The sequence below is a fragment of the Mercenaria mercenaria genome, chromosome 9 (genome assembly GCF_021730395.1).
Source record: "Mercenaria mercenaria strain notata chromosome 9, MADL_Memer_1, whole genome shotgun sequence".
Classification (NCBI taxonomy): domain Eukaryota; kingdom Metazoa; phylum Mollusca; class Bivalvia; order Venerida; family Veneridae; genus Mercenaria; species Mercenaria mercenaria.
This window is the reverse complement of record NC_069369.1, coordinates 83,100,632-83,127,023: the sequence shown is the minus strand read 5'-3', so window position 1 is coordinate 83,127,023 and position 26,392 is coordinate 83,100,632. Positions and strand designations below refer to the sequence as shown.

General features: G+C 36.8%; 2 protein-coding genes across 2 annotated transcripts in view; both read right to left on the bottom strand.

The window, feature by feature from the left end:
- The window catches only part of LOC123548155 (uncharacterized), a 23,120-nt gene extending 1,637 nt beyond the window's left edge, over window positions 1-21,483 (bottom strand). The window contains exons 1-4 of the mRNA XM_053550678.1: window positions 21,264-21,483; window positions 20,010-20,280; window positions 5,039-5,232; window positions 3,771-3,952 (exon numbers count right to left, since the gene is read on the bottom strand). Of these exons, the coding sequence (XP_053406653.1) occupies window positions 3,771-3,952; window positions 5,039-5,232; window positions 20,010-20,280; window positions 21,264-21,483 (867 nt within the window). The remainder of the gene's footprint in view (window positions 1-3,770; window positions 3,953-5,038; window positions 5,233-20,009; window positions 20,281-21,263) is intronic.
- Window positions 20,699-26,392, bottom strand: LOC128559352 (isatin hydrolase-like). Its single transcript, XM_053550677.1, has 4 exons — window positions 26,205-26,392; window positions 24,508-24,701; window positions 22,970-23,151; window positions 20,699-21,549 (listed from the first exon to the last, which is right to left on the bottom strand). Exons 1-4 carry the CDS (start codon window positions 26,390-26,392, stop codon window positions 21,487-21,489), a joined length of 627 nt encoding a protein of 208 aa, XP_053406652.1. The 3' UTR covers window positions 20,699-21,486.

The following is a 26,392-nucleotide window of genomic DNA, read 5'->3' as shown; positions in this document are numbered from 1 at the left end:
TTAGAGTCACACCGACACAGTTTAAGTCATATGGTGACTTTTCCAACTTTTGATGGTGGCGGCGGAAAACACCACGTGCCCCTCCGGGCATTATTTCATAGCGCATGAGCGGCCGGGTAGAACCACAGACCTTCCGTAAGCCAGCTTGATGGCCTCCTTTCAAGAAGACTTCAACAACCTAAGCGAGGTTTCGAACCTACATTGGTGAGAGGCAAGTGATCGAAGTCGACGTTCTTAACCACTCGGCAACAGAGGCCCCCAAATTTGAAAGTAAATATACTGCTATACCACGGACCAGTTACGCAAAAAGGAAACAACTTTTATTTAGAAATAGTCACTTTGGAATTATATATGTTACTGCAGCTCGTTCTCAGCTTGACAATGAATTTGCAGTTACTCGCACTGAAAACAAAGTAAAAAGCTTCCATAGACATTGAAACCTAGTTGAGTAGTGACATCAGCTCATCAGAATTTTTCAATCCCTCATTGGAGTACAACGTAAACAGGAATGACCGGAAATCAGTTGTATACGGTGGCGTACTGATAGCTGTGAAGAACAACCTAGAGTTCACGACCGTTACCTCTAGTAGTAACATCGAATTTATCTCCGGCTCCCTTCAGCTACCTAAGAAGAAGCAGATGGCAATCGGAGCATATTACAGGCCTCCACATAGGTTTGACAACCAGTATCTTCTCAACAAATATGAGGAGATATCTGCACTGAGGTCTACACACAAGAACGCTGTGTTCATTGTATCTGGTGATTTCAACGTCCCAGACATCCAGTGGGCAGACAACATCATCACTGGCAGCAATTACATACACAGTCAGTCAGTGCTTCCTGGATTTGTCATATGACCTTTCCATCGAACAGATGGTAGACTTCCCCACGCGGAATGAGAATACCCTTGATCTGGTCTTAACTTTCCATCCAGCTTTCATGACACACTGTAAACCCTTACCTCCAATCGGCGTTAAAAGTGATGACGACATAGTTCATTTCGATACAACGCATGAACTTACCCGTTCAAGATCTCCTAGACGAACGATACCCCTCTGGAAAAAGACAGACCAAGACAATATCAAACGAGCCTGTTCGGAACTATGTAAATCATTCTTGGACCGCCATTTTACAAATTTGAATGACATGTGGTCCACCTTCAAGACTGGATTGCTCAGCATCATTGAGACGCATGTCCCAACAAAGACTAGTTCTTCACGATTTACGCTTCCTTGGGCATCCACACAGACTCGCCACCTAAGTCGACGCAAGGCAAGAGCCTATAAGAAGGCCAAATCAACCAGTAGCAAGAAAGATTGGGATAAATACAAGTCCTTGAAAGCTGAGACCCAGAGGGAGATGCGCAGAGCCCACAGTTACTACATCAAAACCACAGTCGATCAGGATTTGACCAATAACTCTCAGCGGTTCTATTCATATATAAAGAATAGAAAGCAAGAAGCAACCGACATCTCACCTCTTCTTAACCAAGACGTTAGTAACAACAAAGCCGAGATCCTCAATCGTCAATTTCATTCCGTTTACACCAGAGAGGACCTCTCCAGTATTCCTGATCTTGGCTCTAGTAACATACAAACCATGAAACCTATTAGTATAACAACTCCTAGCGTCAAGAAACTACTGAAAAACCTCAAGCCTAACAAAGCCTCAGGACCCGACGGCATCCCAAACAGGCTACTCATTCTTGCAGCTGACGAATTGGCACCAATACTGACATGTATATCCCAAATATCTTTAGACACTGGATCGGTACCTGCTGATTGGAAAGAAGCCCTGATTACTCCCGTCTACATGAGCCTCGCCTCTAACTATAGACCAGTTTCCCTCACTACTGTTGTCAGCAAACTTCTAGAACACTTCTAGAATCATCTTTAGCTCCACCATTAAACATCTAACCTCCAATAACATACTTACTCCTAGCCAACACGGATTCCACACAAAACGGTCTTGGGAGACTCAGCTTATCTCTACCATCCAGGGTATAGCCAAGAACCTCAAACCCGGAAAAGATCAGGTGGACGTCATACTTTTGGACTTTGCTAAAGCTTTTGACAAGGTCCCATTTCAACGTCTCTTAATTACACTAAAGTTCTACGGCATCCGTAATACCACGCTTCAGTGGATATCGTCTTTCCTAAACAACAGAACACAACAAGTCCTTGTAGAGGGGAGTTCACCAGAGAGATTTGAAGTTCTTTCAGGGGTACCTCAGGGAAAAGTGTTGGGACCTCCCTTATTCCTGGTATACACCAACGATCTTCCCGCTGTTTGTCAGTCGTCTCAAGCCAACCTTTTTGCTGATGAAGATGCCACCAAGCTTCAAGAAGATCTCTCAGCTCTGGAGGCCTGGGAGACCAAGTGGCAGATGAGCTTCCATCCTGATAAATGGACCGTGCTGAGGATTACAACAAACAAACGTCACTGTCGGGAGACCACTTACTATCTCCATGGTCAGCATCTCCAAGTTACCGGCAGGGCCAAGTACCTTGGCGTAACCCTCTGCGACGACCTTCAATGGGAGAAGCACACTCGAGCAACAGCAGCCAAGGCATCACGTACACTTGAGAGACTGCAGCAAAGCGGTCCGCGACACCACCTACAAATCAATGGTGCGACCCACAATGAAATATGCTGCAGCTTCCTGGGACCCTTACAAAACTGATGTCAACCGTCTTGACAAAGTCCAGCGTCGCGCGCCTAGATACACGTGTAACAGCTAGACTGACAGGACTCCGGGATGGTTAATGGACCCGGCTGGGAATCTCTTCAAGAGCGCCGAAGAATCTTGCGATTGACCATGCTCTTCAAGATCTCCCACAACTTAGTGGACATCCCAGAGGCAGCACAGATTGCCGAGGCAGCGACAGCAGAACCAGGGGTTCCAGGAGGCTATTTCTGTACACGAACATCACTGTGTATAAGCAGTCCTTCTTTCCCAGAACGATACAGGACTGGAACCGCTTGCACACCACGGTCACGCACATCGATGCCTTTGAGGCTGCTCTCCATGCCTCGGTAGCAGCCCCGCCTCTGTACTCAGTGTAAACAGCTCACGTGTGTACCATAGTTTTAATTGTATATAGTCAACTTTTAACTGTACAGCCTTTAGAGATGTGACTGTCTTGCCCCAACCCAACCGTAGACAAAGTACAATCCAGTTCTTGGAGTTCTGTCCTGTACACGGAAGAAGGTTTTGAAAACGTCGGTCTTTTTCGTTGTTATTAACAAAAAACCCATCGTAATACTAATTCGCCGAGACGAGCCGGAATGATAATAGAATAATACTACGTCTGCCCTTCTGGTATAGCTTGAAATAGGCGCCATTATGTTAGGCAGTTTGGCAGTTTTAAAGCGTTGAAGAATAACTGATTTTATTTTTATTTAAAAGACCAGCTTTTTCTTGTGTTCCGTGAATTGCACGTGACCTGTACGTAGGTTATATGTCAAACTTATCTAGGAACTTGGCTATACTGACCAGATACCAATGTATTCAGTGAATCTATGCATGTCTGTTTTTTTCAATATCGCTGCTTTAATTTCATAAAATTTAAAATTAAAACATCCACGTGAATTCATATTTAAGATAGGAACTCTTGAAAGCTAAGCTGAAAAGATCTTGACCTTTAATTACAAATATACCAAACGATGTTGACAAGTGCTATATTTGTATAAAATCATACGCACCAATGAAAAAAGTACAAAAATTTGTATATGAATACCAATGAATTAGATAAAATATGATACATACCTGGCGGTCCTGTAACAGCATCTCACACGCCTCGGGACTCCATCCAGGAAAGTGAAATGTACTAGGATCTGTGATATTATCGGTACCAAACACCAATCGAGCATCCGGGTATTTGTTTGCCCAACCAGAATTCATATTCACGATGGCTCTTGGCGGGATTTTGCCGTGCTCCCTTTCGTGCTCTGTTTAAAATGAAAGACTTATATATATGCAGTCGTTTATTACTAGAAGCTATGGTAACGTGTAAGACTGAAATATCTTTCACGAGTGCATATCAGATGCAATATTTTCACGAGTGGCATAGTCATGAGTGGAAATGTAAGATATGGTGTTCATGAGTGAAAGATATTATGAGCTTACATGCAAAACAAACAAATTTTCTCTTTATTTCATGTTTTGACTATTTATTTTTCATTTTGTAGTTTCTTACCTGTGAAAAATATATTTGATATTTTTTACTGTGAAAATACCAGGTATATTGTGTATATTTCACTCTAATATTTCGATAATCCCCTGAAAAATAAAACATGTCATAAAAATCTTTCTCTTTCTATTCTACTCTGATCAATCTTCTCTTTCCAAAATATTAGTCTTTAAGTTATCTTATCTTATCGTATCTTGGAAGTCGTCGAATGCTACAATTATTTTTACCTGTAATATTTCAAAACTGGTTAAAAAGTACATGCGCACGTATGAAGTAATCTACTAAGTAAACAGAAACTATCCTATTATATCCTAACCAGATCTTTATAGTTATCGAGTTTATTAAAGCATGCGCGCCATATGACACGAGGATTAAATAATGTAAAATTTGTTTTAAAGTTGCAATGGTATTTTCCTTACGAAATGAGGGGTAAACATACAAAAATTATGCAAACAGTCAAATCTGCATAAAGTTAAAAGACAAAAGCATAGCATAATACTGTTGCAGGTGACGCATATAAAGTTGAAAGCACCACATGAAACGACCAGATATAAAGTTAAATATACTGCACAATCCAACGAAAGCATCGCATATATATTCTGAAAGGACCGCATACAAAGTTAAACTAAACACCACATATTTTGGTGAAAGCACCCCATATACAGTGTTAAGAACATCGAATGCATGTATGGGCACGGCACATATAAGTAGACGCACTTATTATAACGATATAAGAACAGCATATCGTGCTATATCAACATCAGAAGACAGCTATGGTTTTCCATAGTAAAGAAGCGAGCTGTTAAGTTTGACATGTGAGCTGTACCGTCGAATCAACACTTACGTAAAATGTCATCAACTGTAACAGCATAATCAGGATTGCCCTTGACCTTGTCTCTGACGTCAATCACTACACCAGGACCAATTAACCTCTCCGGCGGGATCTGTTCCAAAGATTGGCGGCCGTTACCGAAATGCGATGGAGCATCGATATGGGTACCTTGGTGTTCGTAAAACTCTATCTTTCGGAGTTCTAACCTGTTAGTTATATGCAGGAGGCAATATTTTCAAGTGGTTGAAGCTAAAATGCACTCTTTTTTAAAAAAGATCAGGATCTAAGTACTTGAATCTAAGATACAAAGACTTAAGGTAAACTGAGCCTAATTTGAATCTATAGGGTTCAAGTCCTTATTTAATTTTAAATAAATTTTGATATTTCTATAACTTTTGTCACTGCAAGCCGTCAACACGCCTATTGATGTCCTACATTTTTTATGAGCCGTGGTTTCACGTCCATTAGGCTGTTTTCGTAAACCGTTCTTTTCAGTTAACGTAAATATGACGAGTAGGCTGGTTCCTTATTTCTTATTCCTTTTTCAAATAAGGACTTATTCCCTTTTCGTAGAAAAATGCTAAAAGCAGTGAGAAAATTATCCTTACTCGTGATTGAAAACGTTCCACAGCAATAAAATGAACACGTTAAATCATAGCACGTACGAGTAAGTAAGATCGAAAAACTGAGTAAGGAATAAGGAACTGGTTCTCTATTCCTTTTTCAAAAGTCAAATAAGGAATAAAACACAGAAAATGAAAATACTTAAATCGCAATAAAATCTTTTCAAAAAGTATATATACATTGTCGTCATAAAATGTTTTTAGGATATAAATGGTATTTTCCACAGTTGATCAAAAATGGACGTCTATAGGCGTGTTTGAAGGCTTGTAGAGAAAAAAAATGTTATAGAAATATAGAAAATAAAGTACGCATTAAAAGAGGAATATGCTGAATTTCTTATTAAACAAAATGTCGAAAAAGAACCCTATATTTTCAACTTAGGTTCATCCCACCTTAAATTCTGTCCTGTTTGCACATTTTAAACTTTTCATTTGCGTGTTCGTTGAGTATTTGTCTCTTTATTTCTTCTACATTTTAGATAAAACTTCCATCAAAATTTCGAGTATCTAAGGTTCTCTTTATTGATGTAAAAACGCATTTTTTCACAAAATATGTAGCAGAACAAAGAAAAAAGCTTACCACATGTCGTCAAAATATTGTTTAATCAATGGCGTCGAGTTGAAATATACAAAATTAGTTGCTCCTGTGCCCAAGAAGCCGAGAGGGTATTTCGGTGCATCATGGTCGAACGTGTGTGTTAAGTCCACTATTCTACGTGCATCTGCTAAACCGAAAAAAACACAGACACCAAATATAATGGAAGACATCATCAGTAAACTCCGCTCTTATACTGTCAACTGACCGAATGTAGGTATTTAAGTAGAATGTTGTCAGTAGGTTTTTATTTGCACAGTTTTTTTTTTGAATATATATATATTGACTGCTTGAATACACATCAAACTAGTTTAGAAACAAAAAACTTATATTCTAATGTTCATAACTTGATCAAACTTCAATCTTAAAGAAATATCATTTTAGCCAAACCCTGGAGGTCAGTGACAGTGCCTTTAAAAAGCTAACATTCTATATCACCGAGTCTCAACGTAAGCGTTGACCGGTGGTATAATTACGTGCGAGCAGGGCGCTTTTTGCGGTAGTTTTCACCAGTCAAGGTAATGTTTTCCTTCGCAGTTTTTTCATTATTAAAGCTTTGTTATTGGGAACTGGCCGAGGATGACCTACAATGAACACGCTTTCATGGGGATGTTTCGAAATTTTCTTATCATTTGTAGTTTTTTCTAACATTCAGGAAATATTCACTGAAAACACGTATTTGCCAACCGCCCCTTAATTTTCTCGTTGTAAATGGATAAATTAGTGTTAAAATGTCTCGTATTTTCGTCATACAGGTAGGATATACTCACTTTAACAGATCGGTCACCATTGTATGCAGATTCAAAGATATTAGCCCGGCAAAACCCGGCTGTCGGCGAAGGTTTTGTCTTACGTCCGAGTCGGTGGTTCACAAAAATAAAAATGCGTAAGTACGAGCAGGTGGAATTTATGAAAAACGGTATTTTCACGACTTTTAATGATCCGACAGTGGACTAAAGTCATTTTTTATCAATATGTAGACCAACATTTCATGTATCTTCATTGTGCACAGTCATTTTAAAATATTTAGGTTTCATAATTGAAGCCTATTCTATGAATTACAATAGGGGCGCAGTAGCTGTACTATGAATTAATTGTATGCTTTTATGTACACATTATGGTATATATTTACCTTGAATCTGCATACAATGGTGACCGATCTGTTAAAGTGAGTATATCCTACCTGTATAACGAAAATACGAGACATTTTAACACTAATTTATCCATTTACAACGAGAAAAGTAAGGGGCGGTAGGCAAATACGTGTTTTTTTAGTGAATATTTCCTGAATGTTAGAAAAAACTACAAATGATAAGAAAATTTCGATACATCCCCATAAAAGCGTGTTCATTGTAGGTCATCCCGGCTCGGCCAACTCCCAATAACAAAGCTTTAATAATGAAAAAACTGCGAAGGAAAACATTACCTTGACTGGTGAAAACTACCGCAAAAAGCGCCCAGCTCGCACGTAATTATACCACCGGTCAACGCTTACGTTGAGACTCGGTGTATATACACTTATTGCAATTGAGGTCACGCAATTTCTTTATGCAAAGTCTTAGCCTCCGGTATTCGATTTACATATATTTACTCTACAATTAAAAACAAACAGACTGGAAATTTTATACGAAATCTTCAGGGTTTATACAGTTAAATGTGACATTTTTGTACTAAAGTATTTTGTATAACATTCGCTTACCACATCAGTGACCTTTTGACAATGACAGTATTGCCCGGGGAAATAGAAATAAACCACCCATGTCTTAAATACTTATACAATTTCAGAAACATAAATGAAATGAGCATATAGATACTGAATAGAAATGTGTTAACAGGTACAGCGAGAGCTATGATGATCATACAGCGACATGGCGGAAGAAGGCCCAAATTTTCCCAGGTATCTTTCTATACATTTTTCTCACGAGCGTGCGTGCACAGGGGTAGAATATGTACAATGCATACTAAACGATGAAGTGTAGTAGGGAATATTGTCAGAATATGAATTAACTTGCTCTCTGAAATTTTATTTTTATTGCGCAGTATTAATATAAGCCATGTCAGGATAATTTCTCTGACATTTTTCTGGACATCTTGCCAAAGCCCACAGAAAATATCACTTTACAAAATGCTGCATTTTGCTACACACAACTCAATCGACATAACCCTAACAAATAGACGTGTATAAATATGAAGTATTGTCAGGATATACATGTGCCATGTGAAGTTAATAAGTTACTGCATTGCCCTTCAATTTATTATCACACCTAAATGAATTGCTCGGTCAAAGCGTATACATTTTACGATTAGGGTGCCTCCGTGGCCAAATGATTAAGGTAGCTGACTTCAAATCACTTGACCCTTACACGGGGCGTTGAATTCTTCATGTGAGTAATTGCGTTGGTATGCCGTTAAACCCAACAAAAATAAAACATTATACAGTTGGATGAGTGAATCCTAGAATATATTGCATACTAAGCCTAAAAGAACGGCGAGTTTCTTTTGAATCGTTATTGATATATATACCCTTTGTGTATTAATGTTTACATTTTTCTTAAACACGTTTCTTTGCAACTACAGAATTGAATTTCAAGGTTGCGGGAATCTGTACCAATCTTACAACTTGATAACCACTGAATAGAATTTTATTAATCTGAATATACAAGTATTCAATAGTTTTCAATTTATCTCCCCCTTTTGCACTGCTGTTTTCATAACTGTGGTCACATACAGTGTGATGCTGGCCACTGAATAAAGTTTGATATAATGATCGATGTTAAAATATCTTGTCTGCACTATTTACAAAATGACTACTTTTTGATGTTTTTTGTTTATTCATTCATGTCCCATATGCAAATATGTGCCTGGGCTATTCTAGGAGCGTAAAACCAATCAGTTTACTGATAGCGCTTGCTATTTCTTGCATAGTCCATAAACCATTTTGTATAATAGGTAGCGCGTTGACGGTAGACAGAAAGCAGAAACGTTACGTTCTATTTATAGAATGGTCGATACTCGATATTTCAGTTCGCATGCAAGCAAAAATGTTCATTTAAAACTTTGCAAAAGAAATGGGCCAGTAAGCCAAATGAATCGAAGAGACAGAGTTAGATTTATTTTATTTTTTCATTTTTCATAGGTCTATGTCATGAATATAACATACACCAAAAATAACACAACAACAGTGAGACTTGTAACAACAGAAACAACAAAATCTTAATAATTATTTTACATAAAACATGAGCGAATTTCTATTCCATCACGATCTTGAAATGAACTATTGTCTGGAAATGAAAAATGAACAAATGTATTATAAAATTAAAAACATTCTTTATCTGTATCCAGTATAAAAATTTTTTTGAGATCAGTGTTCTCAAATATTACACAATTAAACAAGAATATACACAAAAACAGCACTTAGTGTTGTGCACTTACAGAACATGTGAAGCTGCAATTTCTTAAGTCATAGTCCCACTCCGACTTACTTAACAGTTGTTTGAGAACCTTTTCCTAAAGCGTAAAAATCAAAGCACTAATGACTTGGCGTATCATGTCAGAGTCCAGAAAAAAAGCTCCAAAATTATGGAATTGTCATGTTTTTGATCTGAAGAATAACATGTACAATGTACATGTACATGTTTATCTCAAACTTAGTATGAGCACATAGTAAAACATAACTACTGACTCAAATGATTTATCTTTCAAACAAAGGTTCTAAACTTAAAACAATACCTGGACAAACAAGCCAGATATGTAATCTATCTCTCTTTGTTTAATAAAAATACAAAAAAATGCATTGCACTTAAGAATCTTTGAAAACACAACGATAACGTTTTAACAAAGCGGTCTAGCATTCAGATGTTTAAGTGACAACAAACTAAGTGACAACAAACATGTCAGTGTTGTCATTTCATCATTCATTCCATATTAAAACTACTGTCCGTTCTTTTCGTTGTGTTTTGCATGTATATCTGTTCCGGTAACCAGATGTTCAGAGCCTAATGTAAGCTAGGTTATTGCAATAATATGTCAGGTAACCAGCTGTCTAGAACCTATCATAAAATAAATTATTGCAACATTACGCCAAGTAACCAGTCGTTCAGATCCCTAATTTAAACTCCAGTATAGATTATTATAATATTATATCAAATAATCAGTAGTCTAGGACCTAATTAAAATTAAATTATTGCAAAATTACGTTCAAATAAACATTTCTGTGATTTTTTGTAAACAAGAACAGTGCAACAAAATTGTCTGTTTAAATAAGAAAACGCTATTTGCCAACAATCACTCGTCATTACACAGATGTATGCATTATGTGTATTGCACTCACTTTGTATTATACAAATATCAAGTATTTGAACATAAAAGAAAAATCCTCCGGTTCCCTTGCTGTACTCGCCGACTTTATTTCACAAAAAAGGTAACTTCAATAGTTGGGTATCACTAATCTTCCGTATATTCTACACTCCAATGAATGACGAGGGGATTTCGTTTTATGCGGTTGTTAAAAGCACAACATAAATTACAAATTTACGTCATTAGCACTATTTTGAACAGACATTTTGGCAGCTCGTGAATAATTTCCATTCAAGTATAAAATTACTGATTATATTCTACTTTAAAATCTCAATTAGACAGTCATATAATTTACTAAAAAAGAAACAATACAATTTGTGTTCATCCATTTATGAATAAAATATAGGCCAAATTTCTTGTTTTCTTGTCTCTGTGGAAACAAGAGTGAGAATGGACTACTATGATCAAAGACATAGCTTTATAATCAGTAGAACAAATCCTTCAATCTGTTACGAGTCAGTATTTTCTGTACATTTTGAAGAAACTGAATTGTAGTAACCCACTTTGCTTATCTTCACTTCTTATTGACATTCGCCATAAACGATATAGTCAAAAATAATAAACAAATAATATGTAAAAAGGATCTGAACATTTATGTCACGCATATAACTTCTTCTTTTTCTTCTTAATAATTTGCAAGGCCCACTTGAGGTCAACGTCGCAAATAAGTTTATTTACAAAGACGTTGTGAGGTGCACGAAACAGAGCAGTGCAAAAGGCCAAAACCCTCATCATATGCATTAAGTTTAGGTTCACCAGACCTGATATGAAAGGGTGCAGTGTGTGAGCAGTGGCTACACTACAGAAGGGTAAAGTGGAGGGAAAGTATGGTCTCGAGTAGAGAGGAAGGTGCAGATATGTTGCTGCCAGTGAATTTCTGAGGTTGTTGATGCAGTACATCATTACTGCTCAGATATCGGACCTCCTCTGTTGGAGGAAGTGTCATCCAAGGTCTGCAATCATTAAGCTAGGAATGCTGGTAGTCTTGTAGTGCCCCATGACAAACCGCGTTGCCCGGCGTTGAACTGCTTCATTCTGCTGAGTATTCTACTTGTATTGACCCTGCTGCTGATCCATTCACTAGGAAGAGTCATACTAGGCTAGAATAACACTAAGCTATGATGGACCTTGTGTGTATCAGTTATAATTTATGTTTTTGACCTGTGCTATAATAATTTGATGCTATATACTAACTCTATAGCAGTTATGTGACATTCAGATTGTTTTGGCCACAATAATGTTGATCTCCTAGTATGTGAACATTTTGAGATGATGTATACTTTACACTAAAACAAATGTAGAGTAAAATGTGTTTTATAAATCGCAAGTTCATTAGTTTTGAGTAATACGTTGATCTTGTGTTTCGACAAGATCAATGTATGATTACAATGCATGATTACGTTGCTAATAAAGACAATAATATATGGTAATCATTTTATTACACACATTACCATGTTATATTTTGCCATATATGTTTATGAAAATATAGACTTCATACAAAACTCGTCTGAAAAATTATCATAACATTGTGTGGTTTGTGTCAGAATAATTTGTATATTTAATATATTGATAACGTAACACATAAGCACAGTTGAATTGCTGTAATTAATAGAATTTGGGTCATTTGTGGCTGATTTGGGTTCATTATGTGAATGGCTGGGTCCCAGCTTCGCACATTATGTCATATACAAAAGTTAAAGGGAACCAGATATTTGATAGAGCAAGTACTCGTTGTAAAACGTTATGTTTAAATTTGGACCAATCAGAAACAAGTTCTAAAAATAGCACGTCTGCTGGGGTATAAATTGGTAGATGGATGACAGAGAGCTCATTCGGTATCCAGCGGTTGAAGAAGACACATCGACGATTCAACTAATAATTTATTCCAGTACCTTAAGAAGGAGACTATTGCAGTTACCCTGTCAGGGCGGATAAATTATTACAAAGAAGACTTTGGAAGTTCTTAGACTAAAGAAGAGTAGCAGAATTTCGATAAGGTTTCGAGCTATAGGGCCAGCGCATAGGAGTTTAACCTTAAAGGTAACTGAATGCTATAGACGATAGCATATATAGGCTGAGCATCGGAAAGCTGAGACAGAGACCCAGAGCTTGGTAATCTACTAAGATAGTAGGAGAGTTCCAGCTTATAGACGGTTCAGCATTATTGGCGAAGTACAGCCAAGGCATCGGGGATAACACCTACATGGTAGTTGAATGCTACATGTGATAGCATATAGGCGCTGAGCATCCAGGAGTCAGGGCAATCATATAGAGTTTAAGAGGACAGAGGCCGAGCATCTATGCGATAGGACTCGTATGTTGTTGATTCAAAGACATTGTCTGACGGGAACTACAACAAAAAAGCCAGTCAATTATAGAGTCTCCAGCCTATAGGAGTTTGAGTTGATTGAAAATTGTTAGTTTGAAACATTTAGTGATTTGCCTGATCCCTGAAATTGTCGAGCTTATAATTAAAATCATTTACGAATCATTGGTACACGAATCATTTAGGCAAGGTAGCCAGAGGAAAATTCTATATACAAGATATTTGGTTTCACCAGCTCTACGTTTTAACAAAGGACATTCTACATCGTTTGTCAGCTAGTCTAAGACATAGTCACCTTAGCGATTGGACCCAAACCATTGTTCAAGATATTAAAGGCGTAGGCACTTCCCTGGGTCATATAACCAGTATCCTGACAGTTTGTAAAACGCATGGTTTTGTAATTTCCGATAATATTTATTTCATTAGTCATTGATATTATCACGCATTAAGGATATTATTAAGCGAGGTATACTATAAACCTTCTCCGCACATCAACTTCAATTGGATGTAGATCTATATGTTGTGCACTGTCTTGCCATATATCATGTTCTGTATGTCCTCATGGGCCATTCGGCCCAATGGAATATTGAAAATAAACTATCAAACATCTTACTTGGTTACGTCGTGGAAAGAGAGATAGCTCAATCGGACTAGAGCAGTATGAATGATATTCCAAGACCTAAGTTTGAGTCACAATCTCAGTCTTCTGTCTGTGCAACATTTACACTTTTTTACATGCACTCATTCTGATATCTTAGTCTTAATATGTATTGCTGCTTCGGTTTACATGTGTAATGTTTATAACAATGTTATGGTTTATTGTATTTATTTGGTCTGTCTTGTCTTGAAGTCAGTAACAATTACTGTTTTTCTTTCATTCTTCTTTTTGCAGAAATCTTTATCTGAGCACGAGGTCCGATTCACTGTTTGCCACTGTTTCAAAGAAAAGGATAAGAATTGAAGAAATTCTGCACTGACTGACCAGTGCAAGAAAGACACCAGTGGCGCAGAAATCTTTTATGTCCAGTATCTATATAATTTTTAAAAAACACTGACCATAACTTAATTTATCAGAGCAAGGGTTTCAAAGTTGTTCCAGCAAAAGAGTTGATTAACACGGATAAAACATAATTTTAAGTTTTGTTAGTATGATTTAAATAAATTTCTAACATTTATATTTCGAATTAAATGAAAACGATAGGTGGAATTGGAGAGCAAAGGTGTCTGTTAGTTAGCACATGTAATAATTTAGCCCAGAGTTTGGCTATATGTGCAAATCACTTTTGTGCAGTCCGATGGGAAACAGATTTTTGTCAGCTGTTGAGTATAATTCACGAAATACAGTGCTAATCTGTAAAATGTTATTGAAACACTACATAAACGGCTAATTCTTTTAAAGACAAATCTTCAATGTTTTCGTAAAATTATTCGAGCTTCCTTTTAGCTTACCTGTTAGAGCATAAAGTGCTCAGTTTTTAGTTATTATAATGCTCCAGTGTATGTCGTAATATCGGCAACAGTTTGCCTGTTAACACTCGTGGGAACACATTCTTTACCAATTTTCATGCAACTTGGTCAGAATGTTTACCTCAAAACAACCTCGGACGACATAGAAACCGGATCATCTGGAGTCAAAAACTAGGCCAGAAAGTCATATCGTAGAAGAATGTTGTTAACAGTTTCTTCCTGATCTATATGAAACCTGGTCAGAATGTTTGTCTTTATAAAATCTTGGTAATGTTTGGATCTAGGTCATTTTGGTCAAAAACAAGTTCACCAGGGTAAAACACAGATATGCCTTGTTGACACTATAAAGGTCACATTTTCTACCTTATCTATATGAAACTTAGTCAAAGTGTTTGTCTTCATGACATCTAGGTCTGTCCAGTTCTGCACTGGTTCATCTTGGGTAAAAAAAAACTTTCTCACTAGGTCAAATCGCAGAAAAAAAATCGTTTCATGTCGTGGCCATATTTTCACATTAATCTGTATGAAAAAAACTGAAACTGAAACTGGTTTATTTGCTTAAACGCCTATTTCTACATTTAAAACATATTCAATGGCGTTTTACAATACAAGTTGAAATAAAATATTAAATATAAAATATTTTAAATAAGATTAATTAAAACGAATCAAAATAGCAATTATTAATTTAAAGTCAATGATAATACTATATTTTAAAATATTACTAACATACAATTATCACAGACAAACATTAAATTTCTATCACTGTCACCAGCATCATTGTTTAAAACTCAGTCAAAACTTAGAATAATGCAAAGTAGTCTCTGAAGAAATGCGTTTTCAACCTTTTCCTAAAGCAGTCAATTGAAGAACTTTGTCTGATGTTCAACGGCAAATTGTTCCACAACTTTGGCCCTATAGTACTAAAGCTTCTATCACTAAAAGTTTTTCGCTTGTTGAAAGGGACGATGTAACAGTCAACTGATGACTCCGAGGATCTGAGGGAGCGCTGGGGGATTTTCGGTGTTAAGAGTTCAATCAAATATGCAGGCGCATTTCCAACATGGCAATTGAACATGTACGTCAAGATCTTAAAGTTTATTCTGGCTTTGATCGGCAGCCAGTGCAAATCGTAGAGTGCCTGCTTAGAACTGTCTCTTCTTCTACGATTCAGAACTAACTTCGCACACATATTTTGAATGCGTTGCAGTTTTGCGATGTCACAATCAGAAATACCGTATAAAATAACATTACAGTAGTCTAAATGCGAAATAACCAGCGATAGCACTAAGGTTTCAGTTGCATCCTGAGTCAAATATTTGCGAATGTTTTTGATTCGGAAAAAATTCAACATTGCCGTTCTACACTTTATTTTTATATGCTCTTTGAAAGTTAAAGTTTCGTCCAAATAGGCCCCCAAATATCTGATGTTACTCTGTCTCTTGATTTTATCACCACAAATATCTATCTCGTGAATGTTTAACTTATTCAACTGAGGGGCACTTCCAAAGGCAATATGTTTAGTTTTTGAGGAATTCATTTTTAGTTTGTTACTGTTCATCCACTCATTTGAATCTGTAGCAAACTCCTCTAGTTCACCAATGGATTTAGCCTCGATGGATGATTCGGGCTTAAAACGTGTGCTTGCGGTGTGGTCGTCGGCAAAGCCAAAGACGGAAATGGACGGGGGAACAATGTCAAAAATCGTTCCTGCGTACGTGAGATAGAGCCACGGCCCTAAACAGCTTCCCTGGGGGACACTACACGTAAGCTCACGTGCTGATGACACTGTTTGATTCACACTCACGCGGCAGCTCCGTGGCCTCAGATATGAGTTCAACCAGTCCAGTGCAACACCAGAGACACCATACTGACATTTCAAAACGTCCAAAAGAATATCGTGATCTACCGTATCAAAAGCTGCACTAAGGTCTAATGCTATCAATGCAGTCACTTCTTGATGTTCCATAGCGTCCAAGATGTCATTGATAAGTCTCAATAAAGACGATTCGCACGAATGATGTTGCCTGTATGCGGACTGATTTTTTGGAAGGAGATTATGTTCATTTACATGTTTATTAAGTAAATACAGTGCTGCTTTCTCTATCAATTTGGACAAGAATGATAAGTTGCTCACTGGCCTATAGTTTGAGAATATAAGTTCGAGACCAGCTTTCTTTAACAGAGTCTAACTATTGCCTGTTTCCACTGCACTGGGAAGACTCCTTGAGTCAATGAAAGATTCACTAGTCTAGTTATAATTGGGAGGAGCTCGTTTAAATATGACTTCAACACTTTTGTTGGAATAACATCAATTTCACACGACTTTGTTTGTAACTGGTTAATGAGTTTTCTAACTTCATCCTCACTAAGTTCATCAAATTTTCCAAATTCCGGCACATTTCTCATTGATGGTTTATAGTTTTCAAAATCTTTTAAGCTGTCCCGTATTTTCTGAATCTTTTCCATGAAAAAGTCAGCAAATTTGTCAGCTAGCGTATTTTCATTTTCAACAACAGGCATTGGATTCTCCGACTTGCCGCCGGTGAGATCTGTCACAAATTTGTAAAGTTTTTTGGAATCACCTTTGTATTCGAGCACTTTTTGGCTAAGAGTTCTCTGTTTTTCTAGTGTCAGTTCATGGTGATATTTATTAAGAGCAGTCTTGAAAATTTCATAGTCCTGTGGATTTTGGTACCTCCTCCACAAACGTTCGGATTTGCGCAGAATTTGTTTTAAGTGGCGGATATCCTCATTAAACCACGGTTTCGGATTTCGACAAATAATAGTTTTCTCTTTTAAAGGAGCGTGCTTGTCAATGATATTTTTCATTTCATCTTGGAAAATGTCAACATATGTCTCAATTGAATCACTTTCAATTTTCAAATCAGCAAGGTCACTAGCAAAATCTGAGTCATTTATGTCATTAAAGTTCCGGTAAGTAATAGACTTGCTGATGATGTTTTCTTTTTTCACTTTTGTAATGACTTTTACTACACGATGGTCGGATAAGAAAGGACCGGGTTCACATGAGATAAGTTCAACACCATTTGCGACCTCTGTGATCACAAGATCAAGACTCTGACCGAACACTTGTGTTGGGAAATGTACATGTTGTTGCAACCCCATAGCACATAAACAACTGTTGAATTCAGAAATAGTGTTGGTGTCGTCATGTATATGTAGATTGAAATCTCCCATGATCATGAGATTGGGGTACTTGGAAATAACGTCTTCAAGAAATTCGAAAAAGTCTTTCACAAATTATGAATCCTGGTCAGAATGTTTAACTCTATGAAATAAAGGCTAAGTTGGAAATTAGGTCATTTTTTATAACAAAATAGGTCACTAGGTTTAATAAAAGAAAACCCTGTTAATACTCTATATTGCATCTTTTCTTCCTGGTGTATATATATAAACTAAAGTCAGAGGTTTTGTCTGTATGAGGTCAAGCTCAAGCTCGAAATAAGGTCATCTGGTTTTAAAAATTAGGTCACTAGGTCACATTGTCTACCTGATCTTCGTGAATCTTTGTCAAACAGGTTGTCTTTAGGAAATCTAGGTCAACTTTAAAACTGAGTCATCTAGGTCACCAGATTAAACCAAATTAAAACCTTGTCAATACTCTGTTGGCCATATTTTCTACCTGATCTTGAAACTTGGTCAGAATGTTTTTCTCCATGAAACTGGGTATTCTTGGGTGAGAAACTAGGTCAATAGGACAAATAATAGAAAAACGGATAAGCGTTAGGTATATTTTCCACTTGATCTAAAAGAATACTGATCAAAATGTTTATCTCTTTCAAAACTTGGCCAAGATTGAAACTGAGTCATATTAGGTAAAAATCTAGGTCATTAAGCTTGATCAAAGAAAAACCTTGTCAACAAATATATACAAATTATATAGATGACCCCCCCCCCCCCCCCCCCCCCAACCATTTTCCAAGGGTTAATGAAGATAAAAGATATAAAGCAAAGTAATTATTGAAAAAACGTATCTATCTATTTCTAGACATAAGAGTTATTTTTGGGAGTGTTACATAATGATATTACATGGTACATGGGAAACGTTTTTTTTAAAAATATTCTGAAACACTCCCTATGAATAACACTCTAAAAGTTCACGAAAATACTAAAGTAATTGCTTAGCTATGTGTGTTTTTTCAAATGCTTGTTTTTGCCCTTTAATGTCTTCAATGTTGACTTTTTTTATCTATATCAGAACCGTATATGAGTATTTCATATATCAAAACACAACACTTCTGAATTTAAAAGAAAACGAAGTATCGAAATAAGAAATATACTTAAGCATATATTTAAGTTTGTTATATCGTGCTTAAATAGAAAATCATGTTTGAATGATTGAAATAAGTACTGCAAACAAATACTACTAACCATCGTATAATTTAGCTATAAAAACATTGCTATAGCAAGAAAAAAATCAACATTAAATAATATTAACTTATTCTAAAATAACAGACTTAACTAAGTAATACTTATTTTTTCCCGTAAAATTGGGGCCTGATATCAACTTTTAGAGTGTTTTTATAGGGAGTGCATCATGATGTTCATGGATACCACTAAGAAATTTTCACCGCTGAGGTATTTTATCTAAAGAAATGCAAGTGCGGTTTGTCGTTGAACTTGACCTCAATTTCGCATGGTCAAGAGTTTAATTTTACGCGCGAACAGTAACTCAAACCTATGCCTGTTCTTTTCTAAATATAGATTACTTCGCTTTTTCTAGCTTTGTAGTATATTTAGAAAATAAATCCCAATCTAAAAGATTTAAAAAAAAAGATAATAAAAGGGACAGAGAATGTAAGATCCATTAGTCTTTTCAGTTCTTTTGGAAACTCGGTACACTCTTCAGGACATTGAAGTTAAATCATGTTGCTGATTTTCAATAGTTGTGTAAATGTAGAAATTAAGACAGAAAAAATCCATAGTTTTCCTTACTCTTTGTTCAATAAAGATGGCAGTGATTAATGAAGGAAATGTTAAGACTTTTAGTTATATTACACATACATGTATAATAAAACACTAATTGTTCAAGGTCGCAAAAGGGGTTAGCAAATTGCTCGAATAAATCAGGGCTTAGAGTCACACAAACACAACAACTATAAGGACAATGGTCGGGGTCCGCAAGATTTACTCGAGCAAGACTAGGTGCTCGAGTCATTAATGTTCAAGTGTGTGGTGAGCCGACGCTAGTAATCCAGACGAGCCGGTACTTGAAATCCAGGCGAGCCGGTAACTGCAACACAGGCGAGCCGGTGCTTGTAATCCAGGCGAGCCAGCGCTTGCAATTCAAGCGAGCCAGTACATGTAATCCAGGCAACACAGCGCTTGTGATCTAGGCGAACAGACACATGCAATCCAGGCACTTTCTACCCAGGCCAGTCGGCACTTGTAATCCAGGAGAACCGGCACTTATAATCCAGGCGAGTTGGCACACGCAATCCAGGCGAGCCGGCACTTGTAACTCCGGCAAGACGGGGCTTGCAATCTAGGCGAGCCAGCACTTGTAACCGGGGCGAACTAGTACTGCAAATCAGGCGAGCTGGTGCTGCAATCAAGGTGAACCAGCGCTTGCAATCCAGGCGAGCCGGCACTTACAATCCAGGCAAACCGGCATCTGTAATCCAGGCGAACCGGCACTTGCAATCTAGCCGAGCAAGCGCTTCAAATCCAGGCGAGCCCGTACTTGCAATACAAGTGACCCTGTGCTTTGAATCCAGACAAGCGAGCGCTTGCAATCCAGGTGAGTCGGAACTTGCAATTCCGCCGAGCCGGTGCTTGTAATCCAGGCGAGCCAGCGCTTGTAATCCAGACGATCCAGCACTTGTAATACAAGTGAGCTGGTGCTTGCTATCCAGGCGAGCCAGCACTTGTAATCATGGCAAACCAGCACTTGCAAATCAGGCGAGCTGGCGCTTATAATCAAAACGAGTCAGCGCTTGCAATGCAGGCGAACCTGGACTTCCAACCTAGGCGAGCTGGCGCTTATAATCAAGGGGATTCGGCGCTTGTAATCCAGGCGAGCTGGCGTTTGTAATCTAGGCAAACAAGCACTTGTAATTCAGACTAGCCGGTGCTTGTAATCAAGGCAAGCCACCGCTTGTAATCCAGGCGATCAAGTGCTTGTAATCCAGGCGAGCCGGTGCTTGTAATTAAGGCGCGCCGGTGCTTGTACTCCAGAAAACACTAGTTTATTATGCAAGTGACTGAAATGCTGTAGAAATGAAGTGAATCTAAACAAAATATAAGATAAGTCTTTACGTACATTTATTTTAATGGTTTAAAAACATTATCTAAACAGGAAAATTGTTAAATGACGTCAGGATTATTATATGGCATTATGGTCCCAATTAATAATATATACATTCTTTTCGGAAAACTTGTAAAAACATCATTCATACTCCAAATTTGAATATGTGAATTATTTAGTAGCTCGTGAAACAAGGCATAGCAAGAATAAGTAATAATTAGAAAGATAGACGTGATTTGCCAAACAACTACGTATATAGTGACTTTACTATAGTTTGAAAGATATCTTCTTAAAACATGCATACTGTGAAATCATTTAAATTCGCTGGTATGAAATTTCGCGCAAACGTGAAATAGGACTGTTTCGTACGGGCTTTAATTCGCGCATTTTCAATTTTAGAAATGAAAAATTAAAATTAAGAAATATTATTAGCGCGGTCTTAAACTCGCGCATCGGTCCTAGCGCGAAATACGCGAAAATTCGTCCTACGCGAATAAAAATGATTTCACAGTATTTATTAAAGCATAATTATACATAAAAAGATGTGACTATATAATTTGTACATATAAAACTATGCTCCTATTCTTTCATTTATAAGTAACAAATGAACAGCAAAGGTAGAATAAAAGCAACAATTGGTGAAAGTCTCCCTGCAGAATCAGTTACATCGTCTTCGTTAATCATAGCAAAGATCCTGGTCGGGCCGCCGGTACCATCTCGAACTTTCATCGACCCCAGCACGATGGTCGTGTTACGTACCGGTATGCTGTCTAGGTTAGCCACATATTCCAGCAGCGGAACATTGTTGGGTTGAAGGTACATATGTCACGGGTATACAGGAGGCTGTGCAGGGTCAGTTGAAGGTGTGTCAACTCCGACAACGTTTACCTAAGTAAAGAAATTTGAATTCATAATCTACAAGCATTGCTTTTTGTCAAAGCTAGTCAGCGACCCGTTTATTATGCAATGTTCAAAATAACTGAAACATAAAGATTTGTAGGTTTAAGAGTCACAACGACATAATTTAAGTCATATTGTGAATTTTTAAGCTTTTGGTTGTGGAGGAAAACCCCACGTGCCCCTCCAGCCATTATTTCATCACGCGCGAGCACTTGGGTAGAAGCACCGACCGATCGTAATCCAGCTGGATGGTTTCCTCACAAGAAGACTTCTTCAACCTAAGCGTGGTTTCAAACCCATATCAGTAAGAGGCAAGTGATTCGAAGTCGACGATCTTAACCACTCGGCCACGGAGGCCCCCACCCGATTTGGAAAGTAAATATACTGATGTACCACGGACCAGTTACGCAAAAAGGAAACCACTTTCATTTAGAAAGTGTCTGTTTGGAATTATACATAGCTTGACAATGAATTTACTCGCACTGAAAGCAAAATATTTATACTTTTATTCAATACTGATACAGATATATGAAACAAACTGAAAGGTAGTTTGTGCTGCATAGATGGGCTTTTCATTCTGTCTAAAAAAGGGAGACCAGCTTTTTTGTGTTTCGTTACTTGCACGTGACCTGCAAGTAGGTTAAATGGCAAGCTCAATAAGGAACTTGACTATACTGGCCAGATACCAATGTATTTAGCAAATCTAATTATATTATATACAAAATCACGAGTCTAAATGCATTACGCATGTCTGTATATTCAATATCGCTTAATCAAATACAGAAATTAAAACATCCACATGAATTCATATAAAAGATAAAAGTATTTTTACTCTGTAGGACTCTCATGCAAAATGTAGGCAAAAATAATTTCAAAGTCAATGTAAATTTTTTCTAAAATCATGTACATCTCTATACACCGCGTTACTGTCAATTTGTTTCACTGAAATAGTAACGTTTATAAAAGATATATTATTATGAATAAATGTATACAGCGCGGAACTCTTGAAAGTTAAGTTGAAAAGACCTTGACTAAAAATATTAGAAGGACCTTTAATTATAAATATACCAAAATGATGTTGACCTGTGCGATATCTGTATAAAAATCATTCACACCAATGAAATAATATACTTAAGTGCAAAAACTTGAATATAAATACTCATAATTTAGACAAAATATACGGTAAAAGCACATATATTCGTTAGGTCAAAATTTCGCGAATTTGAAATTTTGAATATGTTCGCGATATTTAATATTCGCGAAATCAAAAAATGGTATCCTACTTGAATTTGAGTTATACTAATGGTGAATATTTACGCGAGGATTAATTTTCGCGAGATGTAGGGCCTCGCAAATATAGCGAAAATTAAACCCTCACGAAAATTTCTGCTTTTACAGTAACATATACCTGGCGGTCCTGTAGCAGCATTTCACACGCCTCGGGACTCCATCCAGGAAAGTGAAATGTACTAGGATCTGTGATATTATCGGTACCAAACACCAGTCGAGCACCCGGGTATTTGTTTGCCCAACCAGAATTCATATTCACGATGGTATTTGGCGGGATTTTCCCGTGCTCCCTTTCGTGCTCTGTTTAAAATGAAAGACTTGAATATATGCAGTCGTATCTTACTACAAACTATGGTAACTTTACAGTTATTAGTAGAGGATATTTGTTTGTTTCAGTGTAAGACTGAAATATCTTTCACGAGTGAACACCAGACGCAATATTTTTACGAGTGGCGTAGCCATGAGTGAAAACGTAGGATATGGTGTTCATACTCATGAAAGATATTTTGATCGTACATGTAAAACAAACAAATTTTCTTTTTATTTCATGTTTTGACTAATTCCATTTTATAATTTCTACCTGTGAAAAATGTATTTGATATTTTTCACTCTGAAAATACAAGATACATTGTGTATATTTCACTCTAATATTTCGATAATTCACTGAAAAAAAAAACAACATGTAATAAAAATCCTTCTCTTGTATTCTATTCTGATCAAACTTCTCTTTTCAAAATATTAGACTGAAAACTGTCTCTTATCATATCTTGGATGTCGTTGAATGCTACATTTATTTTTACCAGTATGTAATATTTCAAAACTGGTTAAAAAGCACATGTGCACATATGAAGTAACCTATCTGTTAATCTGCTAAGTAAACAGAAACGATCCTATTGTATCCTAACCAAGTTTATTAAATAATGTAAATTTTGTCTTACAGTTGCAATATTATTTAAAAAAGAAACAATTTTCCTCACAAAATGAGGAAAAAATTATGCGTACAGTTAGATCCGCATAAAGTTACATGCACAGTATGCAATGTTGCAAACACAGCATATACTGTTAAAGGCGGTGCATATAAAGTTGAAAGCACCACATTAACAGTTGAAACGACCGAATATAAAGTTTATTTACTGCACAATCATCGCATATACTTCTGAAAGGACCGCATATAAAGTTAAAAACACCCCACATACTGATTATACAGTGCTAAGAGTATCAAACAATGTATGAGCACTGCACATATAAAACACACTTCATATAATTATATAGGAAAAGCATATCGTGCTGTATCAACATCAGAGAACCGCTATGGCTTTCCATAGTAAAGAAGCGACAGTTTCTTCGCAGATGTAAAGTTTGACATGCGAGCTGTACGGTCAAATCAGCACTTACCTAATATGTCACCAACAATCAGCACTTACCTAAAATGTCATCAACAATCAGCACTTACCTAAAACGTCACCAACAACCAGCACTTACCTAATATGTCATCAACAATCAGCACTTACCTAAAATGTCATCAATTATCAGCACTTATCTATAATGTCACCAACAATCAGCACTTACCTAATATGTCATCAACAATCAGCACTTATCTAATATGTCATCAACAATCAGCACTTACCTAAAATGTCATCAACAATCAGCACTTACCTAAAATGTCATTAACTGTAACAGCATAATCAGGATTGTCCTTGACCTTGTCTCTGACATCAATCACTACGCCAGGACCAATTAACCTCTCCGGCGGAATCTGTTCCAAAGACTGGCGGCCGTTACCGACGTGCGACGGAGCATCGATATGAGTTCCGTGGTGTTCGTAAAACTCTATCTTTCGGACTTCTACCCTGTTAAATAAATATAAGTCGCAACATTTTCAAGTGTTTGAAGCTACAATGCGCTCTTTTAAAAAAAGACCAGAATTTAAACATTTTTGATATTTCTATAACTTTTGTCACTGCAAGCCGTCAACACGCCTATTGGCGTACATTTTTGATGAACCGTGGTTTCACGTCCATTAGTTTTCGTAGATTGTTCTTTCCAGCTAAAAAAATTAAGTAAACCGATACTTGTTGAGTGAAAAGAATGAAATTTTCGCGCGTTTCGGCAGTATAGCGCGAAAATATTGTCTTTACGTTGCGTTTATTTTTGTGAGAAGTATAGTTTCAGTGTGTAATTTTTCTTTCGGGTTGTTTATTGAAATGTGAATCGGTCTACCGGACACACTCAAGTAGTAGGTCATATAAAATTAAATTTTCTTTTTAGTTTTCTGTTTTAAAGACATCTTAATATTGGGCTTGACAGTAAATAAAAAAAAATTGATTAAAAAACGATCTAATGTTAGTTTAAAGATTATATTTTTATAGTAGCATACGTCCAAGCTGAATAAAATGAGGTACGTCATTAAACGATCTTTCATGGCAACGGACACAGGTTTTCAGAGCCAAAGAGATCTCTGTTTTTTCCTGGCCGGCTTGTTCGCGCGCAGCACGACTTAGTTTTCAATTCTAGTCAATGAAATTTATATATGTATTTTTCAAAATGCTAATTAGTCAAAGTACGTATGGTATTATAATATTGAATTTAACAAAAGACCACATTAGTTTCCGATTTCTTAACACTCGTTCTTAAGTGTAAATCGGTATGAATAGTGATTACGAATAGTGAAAAACATTTGTGTGTATTTGAATGTTGATTGTGCAACGTCATTCTATTATTACCTACCTCGGTCATGTTACGTTATCATTGCTACGTGGTCAAACAATTCATGCTTGTCCAGGAGTTTATTGTTATTTTTTCAGTTTTTTAAGATGGTAGCCTGATTTTTTTTGGGTTGTTTTGGTTATACACAGTATAGTTAAGACCGATTTACGAAAACAGTCTGATGGACGTGAAATCATGGCTCATCAAAATGGACGTCAATAGGGGTGGTTAACGGCTTGCAGAGAAAAAAAAGTTATAGCATATAAAAAAGTAAAGTACGCATTAAATGAAGGCTATGCAAAATTTCATATTAAACAAAATGTCGAAACAGAACCCAATAACTTCAACTTTAGTTCAATCCACTTTAAATTCTACCCTATTTGCACATTTTAAACTTTTCATTTGTTTTTATTCTGTTGAGTGTTTGTCTATTTATTTCTGATATTTTTTTGATGGACGGAACACCAACCTGAAAGGAAGATACAAGTCATTTTTACTTTATATCAGACTTTCTGTCCCGATTCGATCCAATATAAACATTTTTCCGTCAATTAAAACGACCAAAATTTCGTGTCTGTTTCTGCTTTAGCAAATGTAAAATCGCATTTTTTTTCATAACTTATGTAGCAGAACAAAGAAAAACTTACCACATGTCGTCAAAATATTGTTTAATCAATGGCATCGAGTTGAAATATACAAAGTTAGTTGCTCCTGTCCCCGAGAAGCCAAGAGGGTATTTCGGTGCATCATGGTCGAACGTGTGTGTTAAGTCCACTATTCTACGTGCATCTGCTATGCCGAAAACAACACAGACACCAAATATAATGGAAAACAT

Coding starts and splice junctions, on each gene's coding strand:
- LOC128559352 (XM_053550677.1), bottom strand. CDS start 26,392: ATGTTTTCCATTATATTTGGTGTCTGTGTTGTTTTCGGCATAGCAGAT. Junction 24,702..26,204: donor CAATATTTTGACGACATGTG/GTAAGTTTTTCT, acceptor TTTATTTAACAG/GGTAGAAGTCCGAAAGATAG. Junction 21,550..22,969: donor TGCTGCTACAGGACCGCCAG/GTATATGTTACT, acceptor TTCTTTACTTAG/GTAAACGTTGTCGGAGTTGA.